This window comes from Apis laboriosa, unplaced genomic scaffold, assembly GCF_014066325.1.
Source record: "Apis laboriosa isolate Shangri-la unplaced genomic scaffold, ASM1406632v1 scaffold112_cov148, whole genome shotgun sequence".
Taxonomy (NCBI): Eukaryota; Metazoa; Arthropoda; class Insecta; order Hymenoptera; family Apidae; genus Apis; species Apis laboriosa.
The window spans coordinates 1,966,157-1,980,520 of NW_025220865.1; the positions used below are offsets into that span (position 1 = coordinate 1,966,157).

Below are 14,364 nucleotides of genomic sequence, written 5' to 3' on the forward strand. Positions count from 1 at the left end.
GCAATTATCTCTTAAGTAACGTGAATAAATACAATTTCGAGAGTGGTGTATATAATTTTAATAATGAAAATCGATATTAAATGAAAATTGATCATTTTTATTGTTAATTATACGAATTAATCGGAATGAATATTGTATTTCTTATTGTATTTCTTAAGTAATGTTTCCACGTGCATACTAGACAAATAGAATAGAATTTCCTAGTCGGATGATTTATAGATTATATAACCCAACCTCATCATCGAAATATGCTGCTAATATTCTGGATTTATAAATGGAAAGCAGCTTATTCGGGTACTATTCGTGCAACGCGTTGATCGTGAACGATATGTGCACGAATATTGAAAGGATGATCGAGAAATGGTTTCGTTTGACCTGTTAAATAGGTTGCTCGTTCACCGGAAACTTCAGTAACCGTGAAGTGAAAAAATTAATAAAAATGAATGAAATTCAATTTCAGATTGATTTTATTTTTCTGTTCAAGAATTCATATAAGCATTAATCAAAATTTAGGTTAGAATTTTACTACCACGAAAAATTTCTTTGTGAAACAATCTATCGATGTAAATTCAATTACTATTGACATATATTATAATATTAATCTTTAATCAATAATAAAATTGAAATAAATTTTGAAATAAGATTTGACATGACCATGGTTCGAAATTCCTAACCTATAATAAATATATATAAAACTCCTATCTACTTATTCCTTATCTATAACCATAATTTCAAAGATACATGAAAAAGAAATTGATTCTCGAAAACATAGGCCATAAAGATCCTTTCCAAATCTACGTGAACTAGTTCAAGTTATCTCGAATATATTTACGATAACATACTAAATTATGATGTCCGTAGAACAATCTTTTATTCCTTCACTGTAAGTTACCACAATCTACGCTAGGGATATTTTCCTAGATACTTGCGAAACCAAGATACACTGGTTTAATTCGATTTCCTATGCCATATATCAAACTGTCGCGAATGGAATAATAAATTCGCGTCCGGTCATATCTGTTCGTGACTGTCCATGAGAATTTGGTCCGCGGCCAATCCACGATGGATCGTTCCAGCTATTACTAAATAGCTGATCGACGTTCAACAAGGCGTTCGTTTAACCAAGAAAACCTCGGTAATCCGAAGGACTTGCCGCGCATAATTAATGCAACGCGCAACGCGTGCTAATACGATTATGTAAACTAGGTTTCTATCGCTTGTAATCTCTCTTTCTTCTTTTTTCTTTTCTCTCCTTTTCTCGTTTTATTCCAATGAATATGATATTCAAAATTTTCTAGAAATTTTTTAGTAATAAAATTTTAGTAATTTTAGTAATAATAAAAATTTAGTATTTTAGTAATAAAATAAAATTAAAATAATTTTCTAATAGAAAAATTGTTGGAAATAATAGAATAAATAAATCGATTATAATGACTATTCAATTCGATTATAAGAAATCTTTTAATGAAAAGATTTATAAATCTTATGTAGTAAATTTTGTAAGTATCTAGCTAGTAACAAAGACTAGTAACAAATAATAACTAAATTCTAAATCAATTTCGAATAATTTTTAATAATAAAATTTTAAAATTGTATGAATTTAATGTCAAGTAACGGAAATGTAAATAGTTTAAAAAATAACAAATTTTAATTAATAAATGTTGAAGAATGTACCTACCCTATTTCTAGTAATTTTTATTAATAAATTCGATCATAAATTATTAAACGCAAATTAATGAATTTATAATTATAAATTTGAAATGACAAAATCATTTTTCAAGTTATCTACACTTATAAAACGTTAATTTATCATTAAGTTAAAATCCACTTTAGTTATTTATTATAGATACTTGAGCACCTATTAGCTCACGCTTAATCCAATTCCCCAACTCGATATCGTGCAAAACTTTACACTAAAACGTTCTTGATTTTCGCAGATGTGATTAAACTTACAGAGTATACGAGTTCTAACGTTAATTGTTAATATTAACTTGGCAGAGCACACAAACGATATTGAATTTATATAGAACGAGTAAATGGAAGGATCTCTGAAACTATCCTCTGAAAACTACTAGTAAAAGTTATTACTCGAACTAAAAAAAAAAAATACAAAAATTTTTTAAAATAAAATTTGAATGTAAAATCATATTTCATTATCTTCAATCTTCGTTAAATTTCTTCGCTAAATTCTTTAAAATTAAAATTAATGTTATTAATATTATGTAGTATGCATATATATTTATTTGAATATTATATAATAGGAAATGGAAGAAAGTGATTTCGTTAAACGATGAAACAGAAAATTACACAGTCAGAAACTATCGATTTGAATCTGTATACCACTATAATTATTAGCACTATTCGATAAATTTACTTCCATTGGTGCACGGTTGACTGCAATCAATTCTCATTTAACGTATAATTATCATTAAAATAATGAGGGCATTCCGTGGCAAGTTACAAACTGCGGTAAAATAACGGTGACACTTGAACGTTGTGCACGATAATGCAAGCCGTTGAGTAAGACATTAATATTCATATTTTAATTAAGAACAATAACAATGTGTTATCAATTAGTTTATCATCGGAATCGATCGACTTTCGCACAAGGGAAAATTAATTCTGTGTGTATAAAAGAGTAATTAAAACGAAAGAGAGGATGTTTAAATTTTGTGTACGTATATATAATATTCATATATACATACAATGAAAATATTCGATTATCTTCCAAGTTTTATTTGCTCGATAATTCAAATTTAAATTTGAAACGAGAATTTTTATTCGAGATTAAATTATAAGAGATTTGTATATTTGTATTCATGCAATCGTTAGATGAAAATGATAAAAGTGTTTTAACAAATTTCTGAAATGTTTTGAATTTGATTATATGAATATGAAGGGGGGAAGAAAAAAAAGTAGGGAGGTTAAAATTTTTTTTTAAACTTTAAAATACTTTCGCTCTTGATTTAATCTGACAATTAAAAAAATGAAAAGTGAAAGATTTTAATCAGGCGTTTCTGAATAATTTATATGTCCATAAACTTATCTCGTGTTTTTATGATGTACAAAAGATATTTAAAAAAAAGCTCTTTTTAATCTTGAAATATTTCCGTTTTATATGAGATATCTGTGTCATCTGTTGAGATAAAACGTTGAATTTCCATTTTTCATTATTTAAGATTTTTCTAAAAACATTTCGAAGTAAGAATCTCAAATATATTCTCTCAAATATATTCTCTATTAGAGGGAAAATTAATGATCAAAATTAAAATATATTAATATTACGATTAGGAATATTTATCAGTATTCTCAATAATTTCGAAGATACAATTGAATTAGTTTGAATATATATGTTTTAATAGAGAAACATTCTACAAAAGGATAAGAATCATGAATATCAAGATATTAAAAATCAATGGATATTAAAAATTAAAATATTCTTATATATTTATTATCCCAATAACAATAATTTCAACAAAAAAATTTCAACAAATTCAACAATTTCAACAAAAACACTCGATTTAAATGATACACCTTATATACAGAGATAAGAATATTTAATGTCATTAGTGCATTACAATATTAAGAATCGATGGATAATCAAAATTAAAATATTCTGATATATTTATCTCAATATCAATAATTTCAAAGACATTCGATTTAAATGATACACCTTGTATACAGAGATAAGAATATTTAATGTCATTAGTGCATCACAATATTAAGAATCAATAGATAATCAAAATTAAAATATTCTGATATATTTATCTCAATATCAATAATTTCAAAGACACTCGATTTAAATGATACACCTTGTATACAGAGATAAGAATATTTAATGTCATTAGTGCATCACAATATTAAGAATCGATGGATAATCAAAATTAAAATATATTCTGATATATTTATCTCAATATCGATAATTTCAAAGAGCAATATAAATGGGACACCATATATAGAAATGAGAATATCATGGTCAGTGGTGTATCATGACATTAAGAATCGATGGATGGCATCTGCACTCGCAACGATTCAGGTAGATAGCACTAAATCGCGATGAACTGCGAAACGGCTAAGATTAATTTTGTTTCGTGGTTACGAAACCGGAAAACCGGCCATTAAGATCGGAACGATTTACAGAAACAAGTATCGTCGATGAAAACAGTTAATCTGAATGTGATTTATCGTACCTTCATCGTCGAAAAACCAATTGCACTCGCGTTACTCTCGCGGTATATCGATCTGTTGTCTCTTCTCGATTAAAATTCCTTTTGCTCGACAACGATACTCATTTTACGATCTCTCAAAGTGAATCAACGATCGGTGGATATAAGGATTATTGTAAATCACGTGTAAATAAATTTTTGGCGATGGTTTGGTTTGCGAAAGCATTTAATATAACGAAATAGAAACGAAAAGACAAGATAGTTTATTTGTTTTGATCGTTCGAATTATTTTTACACAGGCCTGGGAATACTTTACATAAAATTTAAATGTGTTCCGCGTTTATTTGTGCGACGAGTGATTTTTGACGTCCCGTGGGTGAAATGAATTTCTTGCGCGACATCGAAAGAAAATATTTTTACCTGCTTTCGTTAAAAAATATTTTTCTGACTAAATTTTGATATAGATCTCGATACGATATAGAAAAATTAAAAATATATATTATAAATCGATATTATTAATTCGATAATTTAATATCGAGTAAAATATTATGAAACTTTTTCTAAAAATTTTTGAATTTATCACTAAAGGAAAGACTTTCATTATAATTTGAAAATTTTGCATCCTGTAACATAGTTTGTAGAATGTATACAGATTATATAATTGTAATATATTTAGAATACAAGTTGTATAATTAATAATGAAATAAATTTATAATACGAAATGGAAAAATGTGAATGTAAATAAAAATGAAATAAACGTTGTAACAAATTCAATATTGCTTTGAGAGATGATGCTTTATAGCACACTTTATTTTCACATGGGATTATAAACCGACATTATTTAATTACAATTATGCATTATGAATGTGGAATATTTGTACAATAAAAATTTCACACAAATGAAAGAATATAAAGAGGAAAGTAACAAACAGTGTCAATGTATTAAAAAAAGATTTATCCCGGTGTATAATTAAAAATAATATAAAGTTAAATATTAAAATCGGAATGATGGTTGGAAAAAGTCAATATAAGTTTGCGAACGAGTTGTAGTTTTGATTCCGTACGAGTTGTTACTGTTAAATATTAAGAATATTCCAGAGGAATAATTAAGTAGAGATAAAATTTTTTTTTTCTTCTCTATTTGCATGTTAAACATATAATATTGAAACAAAAATGTTTTGCAAAAAAGTTTTAATCTTTCGATGTATTCGAATCAATCTAAATATATCCAATGAAAAAAAAATATATCAAATAAAAAACATAAAACAAAATCGTATATTTCAAACAAATAAATACAAATAAAACAAAAATAAGATAAAATTCCACTTTCTGAAAATATATACATATGCACTTTGATTCTCCTCGGCTGTTGGGTCATTTTTGACCCAACGTTTCTATTACATAATAATTACATAAATGATATTTAGTATTTGTCAACGTTTCCAAGGTTATATTATAGTGCCAACAATGATATTATATTCTTATTGTCTACACACGTACAAACGTAAAAGGCACGCAACGTAAAAAAAACATAAACACTCTTCTCTATCTCGCTCATAAGAAACGTTATCTCTCTCCTTCTCATTTCTTACGACCCAACGAAACCAGTAAATCTATATCTCTCCAAAACAATGAATCCATTTTGCTCTCAATTCTGCGACAATTATTCGAACGTTATTATAATTTCACAACAAAATTTCAATATCAATTTCTCAACGTTTTATCTTTTATATTTAAAAATATCACGCACGCATTAGCACACAATCTGAAACAATGCTCTTACTAAACGATCCCTAATCGAATATTGCCTATTCCACTAGCAAAATGCAACCAGAGGAAACCAAAGGAAACCTGATTTCTACCATCATATTTCACATCGAGGGTTAAAGAACCCAACTTTTCACCAGGCCGAGTTTACTTTAAGACCTTCTCTCTTAGGTCTCGTTTGCAAGTAACCCTATTTCAGTCCCGTGTCACGATAGTCACGGCTGCTTAACGCAATTGCCGCGAACCTTTTCAAAGCCTCCTTTCAACCCCCTCGTTCAATTCCGGCTACATACAGTCGGTCGCAAAAGTCTTATCTGGAAACCAGAAAATTATTTTAATGAAAAAGTTTTTACGGTGCGTGGAGTGTAATAAGATTCTCTGTAGGGAATTTTTTTTTTTCTTTTTTTTCGACGGAAAAATTTGCTTGAAAAGACGAAAGCAACCAATTTTCTGAGAATATTTTTTACGATATAACGAAGTTTCAGAATAATTTAAATTTTCAATTTATCATTATGAAGTTACGTTACGGAAAAATCCAAATTAATTAAAAAAAAACAAAAATTGGCAAAAAATTAAACCCACGTGAAAATGATTCCAATATAAATTCGACGTTAAAATTTGTAAGAATTTCTTTATTTCATATATTCTTTAAAATGATATTTCCTTAAAAAGAAACTTCATATTCTGTACTATATATATACATATATATACCGTATATAGAAAGTTCCATTAAAATCAGAACTTTGCTTGGTTTTGATAACAAAACTCGTAAATAAAGTTGGTGTAAAGTGTTTAAAGGCTTGTGCGACTCACTGTACACGTGTGCGCGCACGTCTTTGCTTCCGTCTACCTTGCTCACTTGTTCGCCAATCCCCCCCTTCTTCCCCAACCCCCACAGTAGCCCCGTAATTTTCTCTTTCTTTGCCGACTCTGTCCACTGCACTCTCCTTCGCGGCCCTGAATACTTGAGGACATTCGAGTAAAGGGGAGAAGGGCGAGGAAACCCTGTCCCGTGACGTCATCGTGGCTAGGGTCACGCGTTGAAATTCAGGTCGACTCACCCCTTTATCACCCCTGCCTCCCTATCTCTTTCTCTATCTCCAACTTACTTATATTCGCTCTTTCCACCCTCTCTCTACCACATCACTCTTGCTCTCTCTCTCTTACAACGTACTCAAACGTCGTAAGCATCAAGGAGAGAGGAGGAGGAGAGAGAAAGAGAGAGAGAAGAAACCTCTTTTCCCTACTGTCGATCTTCTCTGATGCTTTTGTGCCTCTCGTTTATCTTGTACGATACGAGATAGAGATAACGCGGTCATCGATGTGAATATTCTTTTTTTTATATTTTAAAAAATATAATGAATTGGATTCGAACTTATTATAATTTTTTTAAATTTATCTTAGATTTAAAAATTGACCCACTCGCGAGAATTAATCTTTCTGATTAGGATTGGGAATTGGTGGGGATTAAATGGAGAAAGTGGAGGATGAAGAGGAAATGATGATGATGATGATGATTTTTGAGGGCGAGTCGAATAATTGTGAAGGGGTGTGTAATTGGGTAGAAGTTTTTAAAGAGACGGTCGATTAAAGGGTGTCGATCAAAGGGTTTTGAAAACGAGGGTTAACCTTTGTCTTTGAATGGGAGGAGTGGTCGAAGATGCGCTCAACAATGATACGAATTTTCAATCCTTAATATTCTATTATTCATGTAATAATTTCGAAATAATATTCTATAAAATGAAATGTAATATAATAATATTGATGGAAAATTTACGTCATTGTGAAGTGATCCTTCAGCGATGAACCATGACCGTTTAAAGGATGAATACGTTTCGAATATTCTCGATAGACAATTGTAATCCGTCCATCATTTTCAAATTTCTGCCAAATAATATTATAATTATCATATATCATTAAATTAAATCTTTAAATATGATGGAGAACAATTTGATAAATTTAACAATCAATCTTTTCATTTAATTTTTAATTTTATAAGAAGAATCAAATGAATGATGAAAAATTTATATTAATATAATGATAGGGATTATAAATTTTTTTTCTCGTAGAAATTTCTCTCTCTCTCTATTAGACTTCCTCCTCGAAATAAAATATAAATCGATAAAAATAAAATATAGCTACACGTCTCGTATGCAAAACGAGTATATCCAATGCATACGTTTACAAGTGGTACATTATGATATCCTTCGGATGCATCAATTCAAAAACGATGCAAATTCTTTCCATCCGAAAAACACGGTTGCAACCGAAATACATTAACATGCTTGCTGTCATATCGAGGTCGAATAAAAATAAACTGCATGACGTGAAAAGTTTATTACGTTTCGTACCTGCATTATATTCTATACGCTTTTATATCTAGATCTTAATATCTGATCCACGTTTGCTCAAACAACGAGACTTGTTAATAAACGAAACGAGATTTTATTACATTTTTCAAATAACTCGTCAATTTTCGCGGCATACAATTCCAACGCCAATGAATCATTTGTTAATCATCGTACAAATGTTTGCTCACTATTGTTTAATTTATAAGTAAATGTAACAAGTTTCTTTGCGAAAGAAATAATTTCTTTAATGATCATCGCTAATTGTAGAAATTTTATTATCCATCATTTATTAAGAAAAAAAAAAAATACTTTGCTTTTAATCATACAATCTAGAGCAGTACATCAGATGCCCTTTATTATTATAGCATTTATAGCATCGATATATATATATATTTTTAAATATCGTATCATTTAACATTTTATATAACCAAGAAAACGATTATGAATATTTAATGCAATATTCTTTCATGTTGCTATAATAATATTTATTTAAAAAAAAATTCACATTATATAATAATTCTTCAACTATAAATAAATCGATAATTGCAAACTATTTTTATTATATGCCAACCGATCAATTCCATTACTATTCTATAATAAAATAAAATATTTCTACTATATTACTTCATGATAATATGGTACAAAATTATTAAATAAAAAAAAAGTGTATATTATATAATAATTCTTCTCGTTAGATCGATAATCTACGTATGTTATTTTTATTATGCGCTAACCGACTATCTCTATGCATCCATAAATCGAACACGAACGACAACGAAACAGTTTCGCAAGCATCGAGATTGAGAAACTTAATTACGATGGAAATAGACGCGCATCGCACGTGTATCGTGATGTTGTTATCGAGTTACAATGAGTACACGAGGCGTTTCGTGTTCGCGGCCGATATTTTCGTTTACGAACTGCCATTGGACGTTTTTGAAATAGCAGAATTCAGTTACTATGCCAAGACAATTAGCGCACGCGTGCTTGTCGCAACGAAACACGTTCATCTCTGTTTGGTGGCTCGCCGTCTTTCATTAAACGTCGCGAAGATGTTTAAGATGTTTTCTCTCATAGCAGCATTAAACGTTTTCATAACGAAAATTCAAAATATATATATATATTTCGATCTAATGGTGTACACAAAATGTTAATACATTCGTGAAAAGTTGAAGATTCGATAGAGATGATAGGCTTGTTTATAAGATATAAGCAATTGAAATTCGCGTTAGATAAAACGAGACGGGAATAGAGTGGTGTAGCGGTGTAACGGGGATAGAGCGATCCAGGGCATTTAGAATTTCAAATGTAGTCAATAGGTCATATATTGAAATTAATTTTGGTAAATCATTGATGTAATATTAATCCTTAAATCAATAAATTATGAGTATGTACTCATTCGTGCATTCATGTGCTTGAAATTTAGCTTGGAATACTAACTAATTTATTGGTTTCATTATTATTAACGTACTTATTAATACAACTTATTATTAATTTATCAATATTTTGGTATTTTTCAAATTTTGAATATAAAAAATTACTGAAAGCAAAAGTTGAATAATTTTAATTTTGAATTGATGAAAAACTTTTTTTTATTTGACCTGTTTGCATTAAGTCTGGAAAGAAGTATACTAATTATAGAATTATAAAACATGTATAATTCTCCTTGTCGAAGAATTCATAAAAACGTCTATAGACCTGACATGGTTGGCATGAGGTGAAAACAGTTTCATAAATCGATGTTAACATTACAGTATAAATAATAAATAGAGAGGCTGTCAAGATGCAACATCTGTGTCTTTCTGTGATTGCTAGCTTACGAGCACACCTGCGCATCCTGTGCATCAGCTGAAACATGCGAATAAGTGAGTATAAACACATCTTTCTTCTTGCCTTGAAACTATATCTCTTGACCATTGAATTAGAATTACTGAAAATAAATTTTTCAATTTTAAAATTATATTTCCGATCAGAAACTTGAAATCATTTTTTCTACTTTACATCTACTGTAATCTTCTGGTTTCAAATTAATGACCGTTAATTATTAATAATAATTTCCTTTATCTCGACGAACTTTTGATTAAAAATTTTTCCTTAGACAAAAGAATTTTAATTTTCCTTCAAATTTCCACGTTCCATATAAACGTAAATAGCGATTCCAAACTTTTGACTGACTTATTTAAAATAATAGAATAAATAAAAATATTAATCGATAAAAGATTTCAATCAAGAAATAAAAATCCCTATATAACTGGACAAAAAAAATCCCTATGACTGATAGATGAAACATATCAAATGTAATGTGATATGAAATATTCGACGCGCAATGACCCATTTTTCTATCGCTATGAACCCAAATGGATAATAAACGAAATTTTATTCCTATTGCAATTTATCAATTAGCCAGGTGCTCCGTTGGTAAATTGGTTTTTCGTGGATATCCATCACAACCTCGGCCGCTGGACTTCATTAATAATTAACATCAAGCGTGTTCCAGCTATCCATCTCTCCAATCAAATTATTTCAATTTTTGGCCGTCGAGATTTCAATCTTTCCTCATTTGCTGAGAGTCTGATATAATATAATATACTATGTTTTTCTAATTGAAATTTCAATGTATTTTTTTTGTTTTTAATATTTAAATTATTCTTTAAATTATTTCAATGATTTAATTAATTTCATTATTTTAGAATATTTTGATTGACTAATAAGAAGATAATTTTTAGAAAAAAATGGAAACATATTTTTAAAAAGTCATGTTAAATAGTTTAAAAATATTTTGAATTTTGAATTTATAAAATATAAATTTGTTTTTACAATTTATACAAACAGGTCAGTTTCTTATAATTTATATATAAACTATAGATAGAAATTATGAAAACTGTGTGAATAATTAAATCGTGTTCATTTATATTTAACCACGTAATGGTAAACAAATTAATCTCCCGTAATATGCGACGCGACGTTATTAATTTCATATTGCATATCTCGCAGTAATCATTATGCATAATAAAATTACTAGAAGCTTTTTTCAACTATTTATTCTATAATTTTTTTTAATACTTTTAAATCCTTCAAATCGACCACATAACCTGAAACTTGTATGATAATTTAAAATTACTATAAATATTTACTCTTTACTTACAGATATAATATAGAAAGAACAGAATAAAATTAATATTAATATGTATATACTCATTGGTGATATTTTTAAAATTATATAAACATGTAGATAAAATTTCTTATATAAATAAATTTACTCGAATAATTTGAAAACTCTGAAGAAGATGCTGAAAATTTTGTTTTCAAAATTATCCAGAAATACTAATTCACTTAACTTAATTAATTTAAGAAATACTTTAATTTTAATTTTGAAAAATTAATCTATAAAAGATGAAAATACTTTTCAATCATAATAAACTGAGCCCTAATAACTCTGATGAACTTTATTCCATGTTTCAATTTTTTCAATTATCATTTCAAATCAAAAATCTATTTGCAAATGCATTATTTGAAAATAATTTCAACTTCTCTCAAGCAAACTCGATTCGAATCTATTTACAAAACTATTTCTTCTTTCAATTTCAAATAAAAAAAATTATTATATACGGGATTAAAAAAAAGGGACTCATTGTCCGATACAATTTCTTCGTAATATCAATACTATCTTCCATTAAATGTTTTTCCATTTTCCAAAGAATGCTTCTCACTTAGCCAATTGCATGGAACGAGATGAAATGCGACCCAATATTTGCCTTCGTTTTATGCGGCAGTTCTTAATAACAATTCCATATGAAACTAAATTCACATCGTAACTTTCCCAATAAATTTAAATTTCCTCGTTCTCATTTATCCCTTTCTTTTCGAATCGAGATCCACACGTGTGTTTTGCACACGACAGAAAATCTCGTATATTTTATGAGAAATAAAAATATTGAAGAAAAAATGAAAAATAATAATCCCGATTTTATTAATTCAATCTATTCTTCAATCTATTATAATCTTAGAGAATAAAAAAATATAAAGAAAATTGAAAATTAAGTAACATTTCAATAAAATTCATAAAAAAATCTTTCATTACATATTCTAAGTAACATCTAGTATCCTAACCTTAATCCAAATATTGTCCAAACGATGATAATTTAATTGAATATCTGTTTCTTCTTAAAAACAGATATCTTGTTCTATTGTAAATTACTATATATGTATCTATTAGTCTTGATGTATAAGTTTGTTAATGTTTCCTTTATAATATATATAATAGATGTATTATATTATAATACAATTATTTTAATCAACATATTTTCAATGTAAATCTTAAGAATTTGTAAAATGATTCTTTATCTCACTATACGATATTTTTTTTCACACTGATAAAATTAAAAAATCATAAAAATTTTCCAGTTCTAAATTTCTTTAAAAATTATCAATTTGCGTCATTAGATGCGAATGTATCTAAAAAATATATATCTTATAAAAAATTATAATCTTTTTGTGTATGTAATATTTTCCTTAGACATACATAAATTCGTATTTTGCTACTATATACTTGACTTTAACAGAATCAGAATCAAATTTATGTGAATTCGTTTTGTGTACTTAACCTCAAAATAAGGATAAGTCAAAATGAATTTCACGCGTGTAAACTAATACGCATCTAACCTCAAAATATAAATAAATTTGATTTTTTACTACACATATACCACGAAAATAACTAATAACAAATAAAAATATCAGAGCTTAATTATCCAACCTCAAAATACGGATAAGTCAAAATGAATTTTACGCGTGTAAACTAATACGCGTCTAACCTCAAAATATAAATAAATGAAAATTTTGATTTTTTACTACACATATATCACGAAAATAACTAATAACAAATAAAAAAATCAGAGCTTAATTATCCATTGCTCAGATTATAGAAAACGACTATATATGAAACTAGAGTCTAGATAATAGGTCGACAGATTTTCTTAATAGCCATTAAGCCTTAATGTTTTCATCTTTAGAAACGTTGTGGAAGTCGAACAGTTGCTTATTGTTCCGGTATAATTTAAACTGGTAATGCGATGTCGTTCAAATTCAAAGACATTGACGATCATTATCCCTTTAACTTTTGCGCTAATGCGTGGTCAGTACGTTAAAGGGTAAACGTCGCGTTTTGCATGAGCTCAAGTGGTGGTCGATGCTAATGAAAAGCTTCCAAGTGGATGAGTGAATTGTGAACAAAAGCTAGTAATGAACGTACTAAACAAACGTATAAAATGTGCTTGCTATTTCGAGCGAATTGAAGAATTAATGCGTAAAATAACAACGCACGAGATGAATTGTATGATTCCATTTAAAAGAGAATTGATGTGACCTTTAAACATAACCTCTAAACTTCCATTTTAAAAAAAAATTAATCATATCGAATTACATTGATTTCAAAACAAATCCATTCGATCTTTCTACAAATCACGATTTTGATGCGAATATAACGAATAATTTATGTAATTTATGATAATGGTTAATTTATTTAACCTATTCGTAATTATAGGTTAAGATTGTGACAAAATTATCACAAATTGTGGCAACAGAGAAGAAAACAGAGAAAAAAGAAGAGAAAAAAAATGTGAGAAGCGTAAATTGTAGATTGTTTTAGAAAAATGCAACTTTTTTTTTATCGAGTACTCTTGAACCGAGCTATCTGTTCGGTTATTGTGAATTATCACTGCTGTCTGTTTTTGCGTTTATGAATACAATTTCATGCTTCCGCTCCTATCATTTTTTCTTATCATTTTACGAGTGTCAACAAAGTTATTATCATGTCTACTATGTTATTGTATGATAACATAAAACATAATAAGCAATGAAAAGTTAAATATCAAATGTAATAATAACATTGTTGAATATTAATAAGAGCAGTTATCCAATTGTTGAACTGATTTTAGAGAAATAAGTTTGGAAGTTATTATAATCTACATTTCGTTAACTGATATAAGTGTCGTTTGCACTGAAAAATGACATCATTAATAATTGTTTTTGTAGTTCTTTTTTATATAATTAAAAAAAAATAAGTTATAAATAAAATTATTAAT

At 28.1% G+C, this 14,364-nt stretch overlaps 1 protein-coding gene across 16 annotated transcripts in view; it reads right to left on the reverse strand.

Moving 5' to 3' along the window:
• The window catches only part of LOC122714140, an 86,119-nt gene that overhangs the window by 22,564 nt on the left and 49,191 nt on the right, over positions 1-14,364 (reverse strand). Inside the window, exon 1 of one of the 16 annotated variants that reach the window (XM_043935297.1) lies at positions 4,191-4,220. The exons of the other annotated variants lie outside the window; for them this stretch is intronic. Within the exon in view, the coding sequence (XP_043791232.1) occupies positions 4,191-4,196 (6 nt within the window). The 5' untranslated portion in view covers positions 4,197-4,220. Of the gene's footprint in view, positions 1-4,190; positions 4,221-14,364 lie in introns of those variants that run through there. 16 annotated transcript variants of the gene reach the window in all.